Below are 21,038 nucleotides of genomic sequence, written 5' to 3' on the forward strand. Positions count from 1 at the left end.
AAACAGAGTAGATAGGTAGGAAGGAGTGACTGGAGCCACTCAGTCCGGAATTAGTAGGCAACATGGCACAGAGACAAAGAACTCTGGTACTGGCCCCAGACAGGTTTGAATTCTAGCTCCTTCGCTTAATAGCTGTGTGACGGGCACTGACAGACATGGCCAGCAAGTCACCAGTTGAGTGCCTGTAAGATGCTCGCTGATACCTGAGACTCTGCCAGCTGACCTACTCCAAGTTGACAACGCCCACCCCGTTCAGTAACCTGGGACCTTGTTTAAGTGCCCTGGAAGAGAGGGTGAGGTCCCAGATATCTCCAGTGGGGTGATGTCTCAAGGGAAAGCCCTTTCCCATGCCTGATCCAGGGGGCTCCAGATAGAACACACTGCTCCAACTCCAGACAGATCCCCAGACCTGGCCCCTCAACTCTCTGACAGAGTAGGGCTCGGATAGGACCTATGAAGCTGTATGGTGAACAACTCTCTCCAGTGATGCTGATATAGCTGGTCTGCAGAACAGTACTTGGAAACCACTCTAGAGAAGAATCCAAATGGATCTTCACAGGCACATCTGTGGTAACAACAGTCTAAGAATTCCCATCCCAGGGAACCAGAGAACAAAGCCTCTGTGTGCTCCGGTGATAAGCCTGTTGGAGTAGAGTACTGCTGGGGTAGGGCTCTGTCCTACTAGAGGGCTGACATCTCACTGTATCATTCAGACTCTGAGTTCAGCGAGCTAGATCACCCCACAAGATGGTTCTGGGGCCATGTCTAGACATTTCTGGTGTACAATAAATATTAATTCTTATTAGTGCTGACTGGCATGCTAGGAACATGGAACCAAGCATTTGAGAAGGAGAAAGACCAACTCTATCAGTGCCCTTCTTCTCAAACAGGTAAATGCATTGGTGTCTGGTAACCCAAATCCACATAGTTGGACCAATGAAAGCTGAGGTTCAGGTGATTATACCCCAACGTATAAGACTTTCTTCAGAGAAAGGAAGTATAAGAAGAAAGTTCATCTCAACTACACATGGGTTAAATTTCCTTTTCTTACAAAGTTAAAAGACAATTTTTAAGTTCCAAATATGTATGTGTGAAAGAAAAATGTGAGAGTCAATTTCTAGATGAGCAAAGTAACTTTGGAGGAGAAGAATATCTAGATTTACTCCCAAGAAGATGATATACTGTTTACAGTGTTTGGTTTAACAGGAATAGAAGAAAAAGTTTCTGCAATACAGCAAACAGAGATTTATAAAGCAATATTTTACAGAAAATAGCACTCATTATCAAATATTCCTTTCACAGCATAACATCTCAGAACCAGTTCTAGACCCCAAAGGCCAGTCTAGCCTCCATTCCATTTGAACCAAGTCTAGGAATAGAGAAAGGTGAAGAGCATTATGAAAATATTATAACCCGGCCTTTACTTCTTCCTTCATGCAGAACCACAATTTTAAAATGGGAGCTGAGAATACAAAGGTGAATAATAAACAGTCGCTGCCCTCAAGGAGCTTAAGGTAACAGAAGAGAAAACAAACAATAGTAGCGGTATACTGTTAAGTGTTATATACAGCAATCCAATGTGATAGGTACTATTATACGTCCATTTTAAAGATGGACTAGTGGAGGTAAAGAGAGAACAAGTAACTTGTCCAAGATCACCAGGTAGGAAGAACACACATGTGCAACTATCAAGCACATGAGGCAACATAAATGTAAGTGCCCTAGGACTGTCACAAATCAATACTGAGGCATGGGGTCACTTCGGGCTGGGATGATTAGAGAAGGAATGAGAAAGGCAATGATATTTGAGTTGCATCTAAAGAACAGGTAGGAGTTTTACAGATAAGAATGGGAGGCAGGGAATGTATTTTATGCACAGGAAATGGTATTAAAATATAGCACAATTTAGAAAATACTTTATTGTAGAGATGAAAATAAAATTATTTAAATCCTGAGGAGAGAAAACTTAAGGGTTCTTAAACATACTATATACCTGGATCTAAAGTTTTTCTCATTCTCCTTCACTAGCATTTTGCAATTTTCCTATTCACTGTAGCAACAAAAAATTATCACATATTCTTCTATATGTATGAAAAGCAAAACGTGCTCAGGCTAGTCAGCTCCCGCCTTGAGAAGCAAAACTCTGAAGCCAGGATGCATGCTCCTGTTTCTATGAATGGGCACACATGCCTGACGATGGGGCCTCAGGTTACACATAAGCAGGCACCAGATACATGGGGCTGGGAGCAAAAACCCTCCTCCACTTTATATTAAACATTACATCCTCTAAGTCTTTTTTTTAAATCAATGAATACTGAATAGAATGCTGTAATTTAGGAATGCTAATTTCATGACTGAACTCCCATGGTTTAGGGCCTGATTATTAGGTGTGGAGGTGGGCAGTAGAAGGGTGGGAGCAGCAGATGTGGTGCCAAAAAAAAAAAAAGTTAGTTTAGAAAACATTTCTGGAGAAATGGTTCTATCCAGGCTGGGAGGGGGGAAGGTTTGGGAGAGCAGCCGGAAAGGACTTCAGAAGCTGGCTGAGGAAAGATTTGCTAAGAAACATTAGTTAGGAGGCTATAGCTGGATACTACTGACAGGCATTAAGGATAAAGGGAAGGGAATCGTGCTGAGGGGGTTGAGGGAAAACTGGAGAGATTAAGCTAGAACTCAGGGACATCTGTGGCACTGAAGACCCTCTCCCCTTAAAAGTCACCCCCTGACAACACACACCTTGCCCACCCTGTTTATATTGCACCTCTTGTACTTAGCACCACCTTAGAGGCATGTTGTCCCTTCATAAAAACTGGCTGAAAAGAAAGAAGTAAGGAGGGAAGGAAGGAGAAAGAACCGCGGATTTAAAAAATAAAAAGTCTGATTGTATTAGATTATATGACACTGGTTTTCAAATCATGGTTTATACGTGACATTTACTTTCCTTCATGGAATTGGTCTGTTGAAGCACCTTACAGTGTGAGACAAATGATCAGCCCACCTAACTACAGTTATAAGCTGCATGGATGAGACAGTCGGATTCCCAAGAATCACCATCTTGAGAGGAAGCTCTCCTGCCCCTGTGGTTCTGTCCACAGGCCAAAGAACTTCCCCAGACATTCTGGGGCTGGTTTCTTCCTTGTTATATTCAGGTTGGAAAAGAATTGTCAGAGGATCTAAAAGTTAAGTTAAAAAATGTTTTGCACTCCAGGTATGGCTGAACGGCAGGCTCACTAGCAGGCAAGGAAACAAGACGAGGGGATGAAAGAGAAGAAGGGCAAAGTAATAAAGATGAAAAAAAATAAGGGGAAATGGGGAAACAGCAAATTTAACCAAAAACCTCCGGAATTTAAAATCTGGTAGGATAAAAATATTAAAGCACAAAATAACAGTTCCATTAATGGCTGATACCATTTGTCTTCACTGCATGAAATATTTTCTTAACTATATTGCAAACAATGGGATTTCCAAACTCTCATCGATAGGGCATGGCTTCCTTTTGATATTCCATTCTCTTCTTCAACCAACCTTTCTGTTCTCCAAAGCAGAGTTCCTCTGGTAAAGCTGCAACATATCTGTAGCATTGCAGTGTCAGATGAAGCACTGGAGCTGAGCCAGAGCTGCTTTCTTATTCCCTCCTTCATTCAATAAATACTGTACTTATGAAGGGCCTTCCATGTGCCCCCAAGCATACTCGGTACTTGAGATACAATGGTGAACAAAACTGATGGAGTTTATGGTCTGGGGCCGGTGGGGGGTCCGGGGGGGGAGGCAGACACTAATCAAATTATCACAAAAATATATAATGAACTGTTCACTAGACACATGATGAGGGCAGAGGGTGCTGAGCTAGTAAGGAGGGGCAGAGGAGGCTGAGCCTAGGACATGTGGCCTGAGCTGAGCTCTGAACGGGTTAATTGGACTAGGGTGGAGAGTTAGTTGGAGGGAATGTAATGTATTTAAGGAACTGAAAAGCCTGTGGCTGGAACAAAGGGTACAAAAGGATGAAAAGCCTCCAGAGTGAGAAGGTGATCATGGAAAAATGACATTCTACTGCTCTGAGAAGTCCAGTGCAGGGGGTGTGTGCCTTTGGTCCAGACACAGAGGACGCTGTGGGTGTAGCACAGTATTTGGTAACCATTTCTAGCTCCTCCCTATACCCTGGAGAGTAATGACCCAGATATTTTTTCAGCCTGATCATGTTCATTTTTGCTCTTCCATTATTTTAAGCAAAACACTGATTATTTTTCACTGCCAAATTGGAAAACAAGAGCCATGTCCTTAAAAAGGCCCATCAAAAAGCCAACAAATCTATGTTCCCAGAACTTTTCCCCGGATCTTTCACATGTTGAATCTGTATTTTAAAAAATGATAAGGCATAAATTGGCTCAAGAAAGAACTGCAAAGACAAAAGCAATAAGGAAGTAATTAGAGATCTGATATTTTGATTGTAATTTGCACATACCCTACCAAGAAGTTGCAACAAATACACCCTGGTGGTTTTGTTCTATTCTAAACTCTGGGTATAGCGGCCCTGACATATAACAGCGTCAACACTTCCAGCCGAATATCTGGAAGGGCTGTTGCTCTGAAATGCTACAATCACTCTATAATCAAAAGCCATTAAATACCCATTTCCAAACTAAAAGGCTGTACTCATCCTGGATGATGTCATTTTGTCTGGGCTTCTGCATTCTCAAGAACAACTTGAAATAATCAAGAATACAGTGTGCAAACTCCCAAGGTGACCAGTTTTATGAGTTCTCTCACAGAAGTGTGAGATTAGGAGGAAGGAAGGGAGAAGGGGGATGGGAAACAAGAGATTAAAGTATAAAAATAATAACAAAGATACAATCACAGAAGAAAATCGGTGTCTTGATATCTGTTTCTGGGAACGAAATGTAAAGCGTTCTGCTTTTCTGATAGATGAAAACATGTGCTTCACTTCTTGTACATCAAAGAGATGCCCTGAATACTGTAAATTATAACTGAAGTGTTATTGTTTACATGGTGCATTGTTTCTACACTTTGACAGAAAGGGTGTGCGTTCCCAGTGAGGAAGTATCCAACTACATTTTAACTATGAAGAAACCTTTTTTAGCCAAAGATTAAATTCTTTGCAAGGTGGTGATTTCTACAGAAAAGAAACCCCCAATCCTACCTCACCGTATGAAAAAAACAGATCAGATTTAACTGTTGTTCTTAACCACCACAACAAAAATAAGGAAATAAAGAGTCCAATTATTTTAGAGTATAGTTTGGACAAAACCACAGCATCTAGAATTAAGCATTTTACACGTTGGAAAATGTAAATTGTTAATGAACATTGCACCCTAACAGTTTCCTTTTCCAGATGGCTCTCTGTCAGGTTGGCAACAACTCAAGAGCTTGACGAATAGGTGCAGGCATATGTCTTGTGTTTAAAATGAAAGGGAAAAAAAGCAGAAGGGGGCTTCATTTCATAAACACTTCAGGGAAAATTACCATTCCTTTTGGGACCAATTCAGTCCAGGTGCTAAGCACAGAAGAAACAGGCAACACCCGAAGGCAGAAAAGAGTCAGGCTTCTATGGGAATTACGTTCTTGGTTACATTTACAACTAAATTTCAAAATACAAATGAGCATCACCATGGTTGTATACATATGTTCTCCTCCTGGTTTTTAAAATATTAATCTTCTCTTCTCACATAATAAAATTATAAGTCAGAGCCTAGAGCCTGTTGTGTCTCTCTTTAATTTTCTTCTGCCACAATTCTAGGCTGAACTACTTGTACCTAAGTGTTTTTCCTCCTACCCAAGGTCCTAATGGACCTCCTTTTTGGCTCAGAGTATTCTCCTTTATGTTCTGATTAAGGGTAATCTGACTTTTGAGGGATAATGTCTCTTAGAACTTGGGACATGGATTCAGAACCAACATTCTCAACAACCATCTTTCCAATGTTAGTTTCAGAAACCGTATGTGACATTATACCTGGGGCCCTATTTATCCTAGGCACTCTGACCTTAACGGATAAACTAAAAAACACATTTAAAACAAAATCTCACCTGCTATATTCACTTGGGACGCATATATGGGATCTCAATTTCCACTTACCAATAAACAGATCACCAAATACATATCAAAATACTAACAGTAGATTTCTCTGGGTAGTGGGTTCATAGGTAATTTTAAATTTTATTCTGTGTTTATTAAAGAGCAAAAGATCTTCCAACTATACTACAGTGAACAAGTATATGGCTGTCATCAGGGAAGAAAATCCGATTATAAATATTTTAAGGAACACATAAATATGAATGGAGCTCTAAAATTCATCCAGATGACAATCTCTGTCCTTCTAATTCTTATATTCAAAGAATTATATATAATTACACAGCCATGCATGACAGGCACAATTACTGCTACTCGAGTGTTGAGGGGCAATTGCATGGTGAAAGCAGCTTGAGTTCTAAGAATTCCCTTAGTCCACAGTTGTTCTGATGCTGTTTTTTAAAACATTAGTGAAAATTCAGACAATTATTTTTAGGCATACAAATACCTACTCTTGAAGCAATTATTCTGGTGCCAATGACATCTTTATCCATTTACAGGCAAAATACAAACCCCAAGAGGGAGAAGATAAGATGTATTATTTATTTATTTAAAACTTTTTTTTGCGGTACATGGGCCTCTCACTGTTGTGGCCTCTCACGTTGCGGAGCACAGGCTCCGGACGCGCAGGCTCAGTGGCCATGGCTCACGGGCCCAGCCGCTCCGCGGCATGTGGGATCTTCCCAGACCGGGGCACGAACCTGTGTCCCCTGCATCGGCAGGCGGACTCTCAACCACTGCGCCACCAGGGAAGCCCAAGATGTATTTTTTAAATATAAAGAAATAAAACTGGTTTATTAGTGAATGTTCTCATGGTGGACATATCTAGCTTTTGTACATCAGTATCCCTTCCTCTGTGGAATTACTCCAGACCCTATGTTAAATGGCAGTGCTGGACTGTCGATCACAGCCCACCGCCCATTTCTGCAAATCCCTGCCCCGACCTCCCTCCTGCTCACTCCCAACACAGCTATGAACACAGGACTCAGCTTGGCCAAAGAGAGCCCCATTCCCCTGGCAACAGTGAGTGGATCAGTAACAGTGACAGTCAGCTTCGTTTCCTAGGATTGATCTACAACCCCTGGAAGAAAAAAAGCTCTCTCTTTTCCTGAGTTGCTATTCTGGAATGACATAAGCCAGGAATGTCTGGGAGGGAGAGAGGTCACACAGAGGCAGCTGTGATAGAAAAGAATGAGGTCAATACTTAGAAGGATGAAAAGCTTAAAAGATGCAGAGAGCCCCAATCACACTGTTGGAGCCCCTCCCCGAAAATTCCTAAATATAGCTCTGTCTTCAGACTTGCCATATAAGCAAATATGAACAGCAAATACCAGCTAGGAAGACATGCTAGCAAAATATATGACTAAGATTAATAACCTTAATAATACAAATGCTCTGATCCAAAATCATTAAGAATAAAATTAATAATCAGTAGGAAAAAAGGAAAAGACCATGAACCGGCAATTCACAAAAGATGAAAACAAATGGCAAGTATCTGCTTTTCATCAATATTCAATAAAATTGTATGTGGCTTCTTCTACACTGTTCTTGACATTTCCAAATTTTCTACAAGGAGAACGTATGACTGTAATAGTGGAGGAAAAACTTTAAAGATATTAAAATAGAAAATTAAATTTAAGAATGTTAACCTGGTATCAGCAGGCAGGATAAATGGGTGGGCAGGCGTGGAGTCAGGGATTTTAGAGGGAAGGCCATGGAAGAACAGGGAGCATTTTTGGAGAGCTGTAAACAGCATCTCAAAGGAAACAGAGCTGGGCTGCTCTCTAGGAGCTGAGGTTGAGTCAATGAGTCCATTGCTTCCCTCCTGAGATGACAGTGATAGCATGGAAAAGATAGAATGGTATTGAGGAGGAGCTGATTTAGAGATAGGGAAGGGAGTACATTGATTCCAACAAAAATAAAAAGCAAAAGAAGCTAGAACCATAGAATGGTAGTGAAAGAAGAGACCTTAGATTCACCTAATAAAACTCTAATTTTATGATGAGGATCCTGAGTCCAAAGGAAGCTAAGTGACTTACTTTCAGGTTACACACCTATGGGCATATTTAGGAATAAACATCAGGCCCCTTCCCATCTGTGCTCTTTTCAACCATACCACCCAATCACTCCTATTTGATCCAGAGCTATGTGTTTAAGAAAATTACCCTGTATTCCATGCATTCCATTTGTTCTCTTTCATGACTGAGAAATTTATAGTCTAATGTGCAGTTAATAAGAATCAGCAAGTATTAATCTCTCTGTCACACACACAATTATTACTATTGGCATCATGTGCAGACATAAAAATTAACGATATGGACAGTCTGTCTCTGCATTTGTGCATCTATAAATACCACTGCAAGAAGATATGTTCCAGTGTCTTAGTTAAGAATGACTGTTTTTATGAGCTGGTATGGAAAAATTAAGTACTTGAGAAAGTAATTTGTAGTGATCTCTTAATATTTTTGCAAAATTACATAACTGGTTAGCTACCTTAATAGGCAGCTCTAAATATTTTTATACACAGCTTGTGATATATTTTAAATATGAACTAAACATTGTAAACTTCACTTGATATAGCTGTTTTGTAATATGTGCTGTGGTTAACTATTTTAATATGTTGGACAGTAAAACTAAATGTAACAGTTCCAACATTTCTCATGGGAGTGATTTAGGGCAGACATATGTTTTTCATTAGAGTTTCCAGCAGAAATCTTAGAAATCAAGAGGAAAAATAGACCCTATTATACCAAACAGTGTTACAAACCATAATAGAAAACAACAGTCTTTAAAGCTTTTGTTTTGTTTTGTTTTGACAGCCCTGAAACAAGAAATCTGAAACACTAGAAATGAAGGTATATCCCTTAATGAAAAGTCTAATACTGGAATGCCACAATAACTGAGAATCCATAAACTAGAACCAAGAGGTGAGGCAGAATCTTTGCTGAAATGAATTTCCCCCTGCATCCTGAAGCCCTCTTTCATCTGAGTGAGTGGATTCTGCAGTCATGGTTTTGTACACTGTCACCTACTGTAATGAACTGAAGTTTTCATTCAAGTGTGGATAACATGAAGGCTGGCAATGAACTTTTAGGATCACCCTTCTAGTTACCACAGCAACATCCTTTGTCACTGGCAGTCCTCAAGGTCCAAGGAACAACTTTGCAAGGGAAAGATTTCTGAAATCTTGAAAGCTATTTTTCAATTGAAATAGTGCCCCTAGGAGCAGAAATCTGCAGAAATGCATATCTGATGAATTACTGAGGGAAAGCTGTGAGAGGAGGAAAGAACGCAGAGGTGACAGAGTAAAGGAAGCACAGGAGGAGAAATTCTCATTAGTTCCTCACCTTTTACAATTCTCTGTTGGGAAGTGTTTTATATTTTACAAAGAAGATTGACTTTCTACACGCTGGGAAAGTACTTGACCAATGATGAAAAATGCTTTGGTTGAAAGACATAGCTCTACTAACATAATAAACAAAACGTCTATGCCTTGTGTTGATGGAGATGAAAGTTTTCATAATAAAGTGGCAGCCATAAATAGCAATAATGATTTTATATGGTCTATGTTTACCTGAACTTTTTCAAAAGAGGAAAGCTGTCAAAAATAAATCATTGCGGGCTTCCCTGGTGGCGCAGTGGTTGGGGGTCCGCCTGCCGATGCAGGGGACGCGGGTTCGTGCCCCGGCCCGGGAAGATCCCACATGCCGCGGAGCGGCTGGGCCCGTGAGCCATGGCCGCTGAGCCTGCGCGTCCAGAGCCTGTGCTCCGCAACGGGAGAGGCCACAACAGTGAGAGGCCCGCGTACAGCAAAAAAAGAAAAAAAAAAAAAGAAAAAAAAATCATTGCAAATAGATTTGTACTCTTGGTTGTAGAATGTGGCTTTGTCTTACTAAGGAGATAAGAGTAGATATATATGCTTTCCAGTGGAAAGCAGACCTGAAAGTACCATAAGCTGCCTTCCACAAGCCATTGAAAATAAATTCTCAGCTCCTTCTCATTCGAAGTCCTCTGTTAGATTTTCACAGGAATGCAAGTGGATATTGGTTCAGAGCTCACTAGACTATTCTTACCTTCAGTGTCCCTAAGAACAGTGCTTTCCAAACTGGACCTGCCTTTCCTCATTTATTATCCATGGTTGATCTTAAACAGGACAAAAGACAAGTGGGAAGGAATAGAGAAGAAAAAACTTAGGAAATAAGATCCCTTAAAATCAAAACTTTAAAAAAGTTAAAGATGATTTTAAAAATCATGGTGCATCATGAAGGTAATTTATACATTTTATCACAATCAATGTGAAGTTCAGATTATTCCAGTTAGAATAACAGGAATCCTGACATTGTTTTATGCCAAAGTTTTGAGAATTACATAGCAAAGGAAGCACAACTATGGATCTAGCTAGAAAAATACCGTCTTCCCAGAATTTGAGGAGAACTTATGCACCATCCCTTCCACAGAACTGACTTTTCACACCGTAATATTTTAAAGTCCTAAAATGTCTTAGTAAAATTCCTACTGACACAAGTCTCAGTGTCAGTTCCCTGTGCTGGGAAGCTCTTCTCATGGGGGTGAGTCAGACTTGCTGGCTGGCTTTATTTTCCTAAGTTGTCTTCCTAATATTAAACCCAAAATTGCTTCCCAGCATTTTCCACCCAATAGACAGAGTTCTGTGGGAAGTCTACTTCCACTTATATATGGTATATTTACAAGATCTATTTGGAAGGAAAACCTATGCTACTTCACTGGTAAACTCATGCCAGATTAAAATGTAAACAAATGTGATTTTTTTTTTCTTTTAGTTAAAAAAAGTCAAAAAAGGAGGTCACTAGGTCCTTTCCTTTGCTTTCTGACTGAACTGTAGTATCTAATTTCATCTGCCTAGAGATCTTTCAGATTTCTAGTAAGTATTAGAGATTTAAACGCTTTTCTTTGTAATCAATACCTGAGGCAGTACCTAGTATAAAGATTGCAACCTGTATGCTAGGTTGTATACTAGATACTAAACTCTAGTATAAAGATGGCAACCTGGAAGCGTACAGGCTGAATTCTGCCCTTCAATAAAATCTCTTTGACTCATGCAGTGTTTTAGAAAATGAGCCAACTTTTTAAATTTGGTTAATTAAGAATATTAAAAAAAGCCCCTCAGATTCCTGATTTCTTGAGAGACTGGCAATATTAGACTCATGCTCTCCTGGAAACAATTAGAGGATCTCCAGTTTGACACAGTCATCACCACTCCCTATTGCCCCCTTTATTAAGACCAACTATCTTTTGCTGATTATCACTGTACTTTCACTGTTGTTTTTCCAAAACCTAACCTACTTTACTTATTTATATTAGTTGCTGGTCCCTGTAAGCATCTGAGTTTGAGACTCCTATTGCAACTCATGATTTCAAACATTTTTAAAGTGTGGGGATATCTTATAATTATGTTTTTGGTATCTGTTACCTAAAAGATACAAAGGAAAAATTCTATAGCTTCAGCAATATCTTTAAATGAATTTCTATTTTATAAATTACAATTGTATCTACAAATATTTGTATATTTATATGTGCAGAGTAATACTGAGTATATGGATGAAGCACAAAGCACACACACAGGAGTGAACCTTTTGTTCTAACTCCTAGATTTTCCCAGGGATCCATGAGACAAAGGTTGGGAATCACTGGTCTAGTAAAAAGAATTCTGGACTGGGAATCAGAAAACACAGTCTTGAGTTCCATCCTTGCACTGGATAGGCTATTGGTTGGTGGTTTGAGGCAAATTAGTCAACCTGTTGGGGCACTGATTTTCTCTTGTGCAAAACGAATAAACTGGATAATTGTTGAGAACCTTTCCATTCATAAAACATAATAATATATGCCTTATGAGTTGTTTTTTTTTTTTTTTTGGTACGCAGGCCTCTCACTGTTGTGGCCTCTCCCACTGCGGAGCACAGGCTCTGGACGCGCAGGCTCAGCGGCCATGGCTCACGGGCCCAGCCGCTCCGCGGCATGTGGGATCTTTCCAGACCAGGGCATGAACCCGTGTCCCCTGCATCGGCAGGCGGACTCTCAACCACTGCACCACCAGGGAAGCCCTGCCTTATGAGTCTTTACACCTATTACAAAAACCCAGGCAACTATGGGACCTCCCCAAAGTGTACCTGGGTTTTACCTAAAGACAAAAGGTTTATTAGGGAGGGAACTGCCATGGAAAAAATGGAAACAGGGAAAACTGCAACTCTCCTATTTCCAAGTTTATATACAATTTTATATTCTCTGCTCCAAACCATGTTTGAAAAACTAGCAGTATATTTATGAGTAAACTGTCTTAAAGAGAACTCAGCATTATAGATGTATTTCATTTGAGCTCAGATATTTGGGGTATAATATTTTAGGCATATAAGTTTATGGGTTCAAACGTACATATTCTTTTCAGATCAAAGGCGATACTGTTTACAAAAGCACTTTGAACACTATAGTATTATCTAGGATTATCAGATATTATAATGCTGCTATTACCTGATATTCCCACCTGACTCCAAATCCTGTGCTCAGAGCCTTTACTCCACCACTGCCGCCCCCAGGGTTTCTATGCTTAGAGAGAATAATGCCAGATACATAGACATGTTCAATGAATACTGATAAGTTTAAAATATTTGTGCTATAAGTCCAATGATACTAGCACACAATAGTGTGTTTTTTCAGTATATATTGTAAAAGAAAACTAATACTTTAACTGCACCCGGAGCATCACTCCATCTCACAGTATATTATATTGCCTTAGAATTTCCTCTGTCAGGGAAGCCTATAATAATAACTGCAGCAAATTCAAGTTTCTTACATAATGCCCACTCTCACCTTCTTTCTTTTAACAGAACCCTGACTTTGTTCATGACTAATATGTGCCCAGTTAAAAATATTCATCAGATTCTCTGGTAGCCAGAGGTGGTCATGAAACCCAGTTCTAGGCAACGATTACAAGTCTTCTGGGTAGGACTTCCAGAAAGCTATGGTTCCCCTAATATAAAAAAGGGCAGACACCACTAGTATATTCCTTTTACTTTCATCCTTCCTCCCTCCTTGCCTAAAGCAGGGACACAATACATGGAAGAGGAGTGTCCACCTCATGACCATGATGATGAAATATACTGACAGGAAAAAAAGGAAGAAAGGGAGGAAGGAAGGAAGCCAAAAGGAGTGTGAGTTCTGCTGCCTGTCTCTTAACTTCCTGCTGAGAAAAAAAATAAATCCCTATTTATTTTTATTTATTATTTAAGCTAATCTTGTAAATTTTCCATTACATATATCCAGGTACAATCCTAATATAATACAGAAATTGATAATCCCAAATTATCAACAGGAAGTAAAATAAGAATCTAATAAATATAAACTACAGTTTCTGTGGTATTATCATGCCTCTCTCTTGAACCATAGAGTTCTTAGATATTTTGAATCTTTCATTCCCTAGCATTACACTGAACCTAACTAAACAGATCTAGCTCTTATTGACCTGATCTTTAAAGACACTATAAAAATTCAGGGACATAAGTTAATGAGTAGTATAAAAATTGTTTACCAAAAAAATTGTTTTCCAAGAGTGTGGGTGTCAAAAACCATATGCAAGTTTTGTTTTTCTTTGTTTCCTGATTCCAGAGCCTCCTGACCAAATACCTTAGAGCACCGATTTGCCCTTAATAGTTTACAGGTGTGCCAAGCTGCTGCTTCAGTTCACAGGTCTGGCGGGTAGGGCCTGGAGTGATCAAGCCCCTGCTGCTGCTTGCCCCCGACCACACCAGCCTGTCCACTTACCTCAGTAGACTCTGCAAACATTCTTACTGCCTGTGTGCAAAACAGCGTTAAAAAGGCTGGGAAGCACTGCCCTATATGACAGCTAGATGCCATCAAAATAATAACAGCAATGGAAAAAAAATTACCTATTACAACGCTCTGTGGATCAAAAATTAGCTCACACACATCACACCATTTTATTCTCAGGAAAATCATGAGTGGTCAATAGGGCGCTTATATTTATTATCAAGGTTCAGAGATGGTAATGTGCCCACTAACACACATTGCTAGGAAATGACAGAGCCAGGACTTTTGAATCAAGGATTTCTGCTCTAAGCCTATGCTTTTTCTGACATAGCTCCCTGTATGATGATAGTCCACGTTTGCACAGATCTTTGAAATGAGTGTTTTGATTTCATACTCTGAAGGAAGTTCAAATGGTTTTCGTTTGTTTTCTCTTGTGACTGCCATGCAAATACTAACATATATGGAAACTGATACTCTCTTTGAACTTAGCAAGACTGAGAAAGCACAACACTAAATGAAACATTTAGGCCGTACCAATTTTCTTTTTACAGCTCCCATCCCTGACACCCTGAGAGCCAACCCTTGTTATTTTGTGTGAGTAGAAAAGAGAGTTTTTGCCCACGACTCTCCCCAAGAGTACCTATTAAAAAGAAAATAATACGTTGCCATTGACCATGCTTAAGTTTTGCTTTGTTTTGCCGAACACAATTTCTCATTGCCCTTTCCATAAAAGGGAAGAATAGAGAGAAATGAAAGAAACTATCAAAAATAAATTACATTTTTAACATATAAAAGGAAATATGAATTTTAAATATAGGGTAATTATTGTCGAGAGGTATTACTGAAATAAAAGGAATTTAAGTTTGCTACTCCTGTTTTAGAAAGCTAGACAACCAATAGATTTCAGTGACTAGATATAATATTTTAATTTCTTTATAGCAATGGAGAAACAAAGAGGATACATGCACCAAAATAGGAAGGTATGAGGAAACTCCTATAAGTAGCTATTATAGACAGATTCAAAAGCACAAGTAATATCTATAATATTAACCAAATATTAATTCACTGTTCAGAAAGTGAGAATGCATGGCATAAAACAATAAGTTTAAGCAAGCATAAGTTACAGAATACAATATGCAGTGGTTACGGAAGTGAGCCTGTGGCAGGTTTAGAATTCCATGTTTAAAGACATGGGCTCGAGATCCAGAAGGTTCAAATCCTGGTTCTATCACTTAGCAGTTGAATGATGATAACATGCTTAATTTTTAGTACAGAAGAAGTATTGATTTCTTGATTCTATCAACAGTTAAGATTAGTAAAATTACAGCATTATATAAAAAGTAGAATTCTTATACTGATTGCTTATTTTCAATAGTACTTTTAAACTAAATCTCATCAACCACAAAATGTCCACAAGACATAACGTAATTTCTGCCAACCAGTAGCAAGTAAGCTGAGATTATAAACTGGAATAACATAAGTGCAACACTGTGGGCAAGTTCATGGTAAAAGCCAAACTAACCTAGTTCCATGAAAGGCTAAGCACATTTGGAAGACAATTCAATTCTTCCAGTACATATTGCGTATTCCATCCTATTCTACAAAACTGAGTCACCACTGCCTCAATGCTGTCCTATTACTCCTTATCCTGAGATGTAGATTAAACATTCTCTTCAGCAGCTAACTGTAAACATAAACCCTACTTCTCAGGACATGTGACTTTTCAACATACTTAATAAGGGGCATGTCTATACTGGCCAAGTAAAAATCTACCTTCAGAAATCAAGTCCTTTTGGTGGCCACAAGGGTTGATGTGTGTTCCACTGGCAAGCTGACTTATGTCAAGTCTAAGTAGCACATCTTATCCACCCTGTTTGAACTGTACATCCAAATCTAATCTAGGGCATTCTTCACAGAATTAGAACAAAAAATTTCACAATTTGTATGGAAACACAAAAGACCCCAAATAGCCAAAGCAATCTTGAGAAAGAAAAACAGAGCTGGAGGAATCAAGCTCCTGGACTTCAGACTATACTACAAAGCTGCATTAATCAAGACAGTGTGGTACTGGCACAAAAACAGAAATATACATCAATGGTACAGGACAGAAAGCCCAGAGACAAACCCACACACATATGGTCACCTAATTTATGGCAAAGGATGCAAGAACATACAATGGAGAAAAGACAGCCTCTTCAATAAATGGTGCTAGGAAAACTAGACAGTTACATTACAACACTCCCTAACACCATACACAAAAATAAGCTCCAAATGGATTAAAGATCTAAATGTAAGACCGGACACTATAAAACTTTGAGAGGAAAACGTAGGAAAAACACACTTTGATATAAACCACAGCAAGATCTTTTTTGACCCACCTCCTAGAGTAATGAAAATAAAAACAAAAAATGAACAAATGGGACCTAATGAAACTTAAAAGCTTTTGCACAGCAAAGGAAACCATAAACAAGACGAAAAGACAACCCTCAGAGTGGGAGAAAATATTTGCAAATGAAGCAACTGACAAAGGATTAATCTCCAAAATATATAAACAGCTCATGGAGCTCAATATCAAAAAAACTAACAACACAATTAAAAAATGGGCAGAAGATCTAAATAGACATTTCACCAAAGAAGACATACAGATGGCCAAGAGGCATGTGAAAAGATGCTCCATATCACTAATTATTAGAGAAATGCAAATCAAAACTACCATGAGGTATCACCTCAAACTGGTCAAAATGGCCATTATCAAAACATCTAGAAACAATAAATGCTGGAGAGAGTGTGTTGAAAAGGGAACCCTCCTGCACTGTTGATGGGAATGTAAATTGATACAGCCACTATGGAGAACAGTATGGAGGTTCCTTAAAAAACTAAAAATACAACCACCATATGACCCAGCAATCCCATCATTGGGTATATACCCTGAGAAAACCATAATTCAAAAAAAGACATGTACCACAATGTTCACAGTAGCACTATTTACAATAGCCAGGACAGGAAGCAACCTAAATGTCCATCAACAGATGAATGGATAAAGAAGAAGTGGCACATATATACAATGGAATATTACTCAGCCATAAAAACAGTATTGTGAATCAATTATACTCCAGTAAAGATGTATAAAAAATAAAAAAAAACCCAAAGCTAATCTAGGTAGGAATATATACTTTGTATTATAAAATAAGATGTCTCCAAAATTTAAAGATACACTAAAATTTCCACAAATTCGTATTTTTTTTACCTTCAGCTGCTAACTTTACAAATTTTCCTAACATAAACATGAATGTACAGAAGTGTTTCTAAACGTGAAATCACATTTAAAAGCAAGAAAATGCAATATCCTGAGCAATCATAAAACAGAGAAACCAATAAAGAATGAAATTCTGGGTCAATAAACACCTTGAGCGAGTATCGAATGAACACTGACTGCTTGACCTCAATTCTCAAAATAATACAGTAACACACTAACGCTGCAGAAAGCTATCCAAACACCCTCGTTAGAACACACCATCTTTGTTGTCTGTTTCTGGAATTATGTGTGTTAAGAATAACTTCCAATTATACTCTCCTAGTGTTCAAATTGACTTTGAATCAAATCACTGTTCTAAGCTGTATATAAACCATATTAAGTCTTTCTAAGTCAATATTCATTTATAGCCAAACACACACGTGAAATCACACTCAGTGCTGTACCCTAATGAAATGGGAACAACTCCCACAAGCTTTCCTTAGGTAGATTTTAAGTTGGCAAGCAGGTTCTGTACTGGGCAAGGAAACGTTTCATTTCTGTGGGAAGTTCATTCGGTTTCCACCTTGTCAGGGTTTCGTTTTCCATGACCAGACACAGGAAAGGTCAGCATTGGGCACAAAGGAAAGCACACATGCACGGGATGCTCAGGTGGACAGAGACACAGCCCGCTTCTGAGAAAGCTGGGCCCCCCCCCGCAGGGAGGCAGGACAGGGGACAGGAGGAAAAGTCAGATGATATGTAACCTCCCTCAGCTGAGCCTTCCCCAGTGGAGAGGTCTACATGCACCCACACACACATATCCATGAATGAACGGCAACCTGGTATGTTTTTAAAGTATTTACGTTTTACATGTAAGTGTTAATAACTTCTCACTCTCAAACAGGCCCAGGCTCAATCCACACTACTAGCAATAAGCTTTACACAAAATATAAAGAATATTGAATTTGATATGAAACAACACAAATGAATATCTCCGCAAGTTATACCACAGTTCTTACTAGAAGTGAAAATGGTTAGATTTTAGGATATTTAATTAGGTACTTCCCCCAAATCAACAGCCTACTTTACTGGGATGTTTGGGGATTATTTTGGATAGTACCCATTAATTCAGATTCAAGATGAAATATGAGAAGTCAAAATATGAAACTGTTCTTGAAAATGGCAATTTTCATCCTATAACATTGTACAACATCTTAGGGAAACAGGTTTTTTGTTTTTAAGTTTGAAATGACAATCGCAAAGAGAATATGTCAACAGAAATCCTTTGAATAGGATGGATGCACATCATTCTATTTTTCCTTAAAGATATTACACCCTGTGAGTATTCTGCTATTTTAACAAGGCTTAGGCTCTAAGAATATGAATACTGACAAGCAGCTAGAAGGCCATTTCCCTACCACAACTGGAATAAAAAAAAAAAACCTACAACAAAAACCTCTAATCCGAAAGGCTGGCTAGCATTCATCAGGCCTCATGAAATTCGGAACAACTCCAATGAAGATGGTTACATCCTATTTCCAAATGCCTTTATTTTTAAATGTTTTCGGTATCAGTGATGTTTATGTCCTCTATTTTTGTTAAACACTCACCTGTGATTTTTTGCAGCAAAGGTGACAATTCAGACTCCTCACAAAAGACTCGAGCCAACGCTTTCTTCACTTTTTCTTCACCTTCACCCAGGTCTTTGTCCACTGAGAACTCTCCACTGACAGAATAAATATATATCAGGAGGACCAGCAGCTCTTCGGGGCTGTAGTCATCATTAGTCCTCTGGTTCGAAGGCTTAATCATGGGAAGCAGCTGATTTAACACAACAGACATTGTCGACTCCCCAATGCTCTGAAATAAAAGGGGGGAATAGGCACATATGTCAGTCTTGTACAGACGTAATTTATGCACTACATCAGCCCAAAGATAGCTTGCAAACAAGTCTGTGATGTTCACTGACTAGATAGCTTTTTATTTGTATGTTTCTTGTCCTGGAGAGAATACTGCAGGCAATTTGGCATTAGAGCTGTTGTTTTGAAAGATCTAGTTCATAAAATGGCTGGTCAAGTTGCATACCCTTTTCTATTATCTTACATATTGCTTAAAGAAATAAGAGCCATGTGTTTTAAAAATAAAAGTGTACGTAGTTCAGATGCTAGAAATTTTAAATAAAAATATTTGTAACATAATATGATTAAAAATAAAAACATACCAGCACCTATATGCTGACATTCCTTCAGAGGAATTACTTTAGATTTTATAGCATATTCTTTTAATATTCTTTAAGGTGGCAAATATTAGTCAGAATAGATTTTCTTTTTATAACAATGAAAAGTCATTTTCTGCTAAATCTGGTCAAACTGGGTAATGACACTTCAGGATATCTTTGGGTTAGTCTGAAGATAATTCACATTTAAAGTTTTAAAAAAATGTGCTTTTAGATATTCCACCAATTTCCTGAGTGACATTTAGCAGAGAATTTCAAAATTCCTTTCATGTGATAACAGCATTGCATTACTGAGTTAGCTGCATAACTTTCAATGCACATTTCTAGTACAAATTCTGAGGGTTTTGGTGAATAGATAAATCCCCATTTTAAACAATGTGATTTAATTCTACTTATAATCTAAAATAACCCTGTAAAATAAAACTCAACTATTTGTATTTATATTAAAATCAGGGGCCAAATGATCACGAGTTACAACTTTCACGTTATTTATTCAGAAGCATTCACTGAGCATCTACTATGTTCCAGGTACTACTCTGGGTCTGGGGAAGACAGCAGTGAACGAAACAAATCCTCTGCTATCACAGAGCTTACATTCTAATGGGGGAAAACAGACAATTTAAAGCTAAGGAAGTAAAATATATAGTATTTTAAATGGTGGTAAGAGCTACTGAGAAAAATAAAGCAGGAATGAAAGACGGGACTTAAGGGTGTGTTTATGTCAGTAAATATGCACTAGTATATTTTTTAAATTTTTTAGACCATAGTCTTTTATTTATTTATTTGTTTGTTTGTTTATTTATCTATTTTTGGCTGTGTTGGGTCTTCGTTGCTGCGCGCAGGCTTTCTCTAGTTGTGGTGAGCGGGCGCTACTCTTCCTTGCCGTGCGCGGGCTTCTCATTGCGGTGGCGTCTCTTGTTGCGGAGCACAGGCTCTAGGTGCATGGGCTTCAGTAGTTGCAGCACATGGGCTCAGTAGTTGTGGCACGCTGGCTCTAGGGCACACAGGCTTCAGTAGTTGCGGCCGCGGGTTCAGTAGTTGTGGCTCGTGGGCTCTAGAACACAGGCTCAGTAGTCGTGGCGCAGGGGCTTTGTTGCTCTGCAGCATGTGGGATCTTCCCAGACCAGGGATTGAACCCATGTCCCCTGCATTGGCAGGCGGATTCTTAACCATTGCGTCACCAGGGAAGTCCCTGCACTATTTTAAAGAGGAAAAGCCGTGTTAAGAAGGGAGTATTGGAATAAAGAAAGACCTATAGAAACTCTCTCTCTCTGAATGAAGTTGATGGCAAGCAGCTGAATGTGGTTCTGTATTGGGACAACTACCCAAAATGAGCTTTTCAAGTCATTTCCACACCTGGGAAAATCTGGACATATCATCTCAAGGTTAAGGTTCATAATTACATTTTTTGGTACATGGGAAACAGCTGTTACCATTTATTTCAACTAAAAATCCTGGATGTTCACAATGTACCAAACAAAACTAAAATGGAATGACTAAAGTACAAATGGAAAAGAACAGAATGGAGATTTTAACTGTTATGTGGTGACAAGACATGGTTTATCAAGTATAAACATACCCACTTCTCAAAGGAAATGGCTGAAAGGTTTGAAGGCATCCTAGGACTGTCCTGTAGCCTCAGGAGTCTCTTGGGAGGAACTTTCAAGTGTTTGTTCTTTACTTTA

The 21,038-nt window shown here is 38.8% G+C and overlaps 1 protein-coding gene across 5 annotated transcripts in view; it reads right to left on the bottom strand.

The window, feature by feature from the left end:
• SCFD2 (sec1 family domain containing 2) overlaps positions 1–21,038 on the bottom strand; it is a 411,837-nt gene that overhangs the window by 225,715 nt on the left and 165,084 nt on the right. For all 5 annotated transcript variants that reach the window (XM_033857009.2, XM_019928178.3, XM_033857010.2 and 2 more), the window contains exon 5: positions 18,728–18,977. In XM_033857009.2, coding sequence (XP_033712900.1) covers positions 18,728–18,977 — 250 coding nt within the window. The remainder of the gene's footprint in view (positions 1–18,727; positions 18,978–21,038) is intronic.

The sequence above is a fragment of the Tursiops truncatus genome, chromosome 5 (genome assembly GCF_011762595.2).
Source record: "Tursiops truncatus isolate mTurTru1 chromosome 5, mTurTru1.mat.Y, whole genome shotgun sequence".
In the NCBI taxonomy this organism is placed as follows: domain Eukaryota; kingdom Metazoa; phylum Chordata; class Mammalia; order Artiodactyla; family Delphinidae; genus Tursiops; species Tursiops truncatus.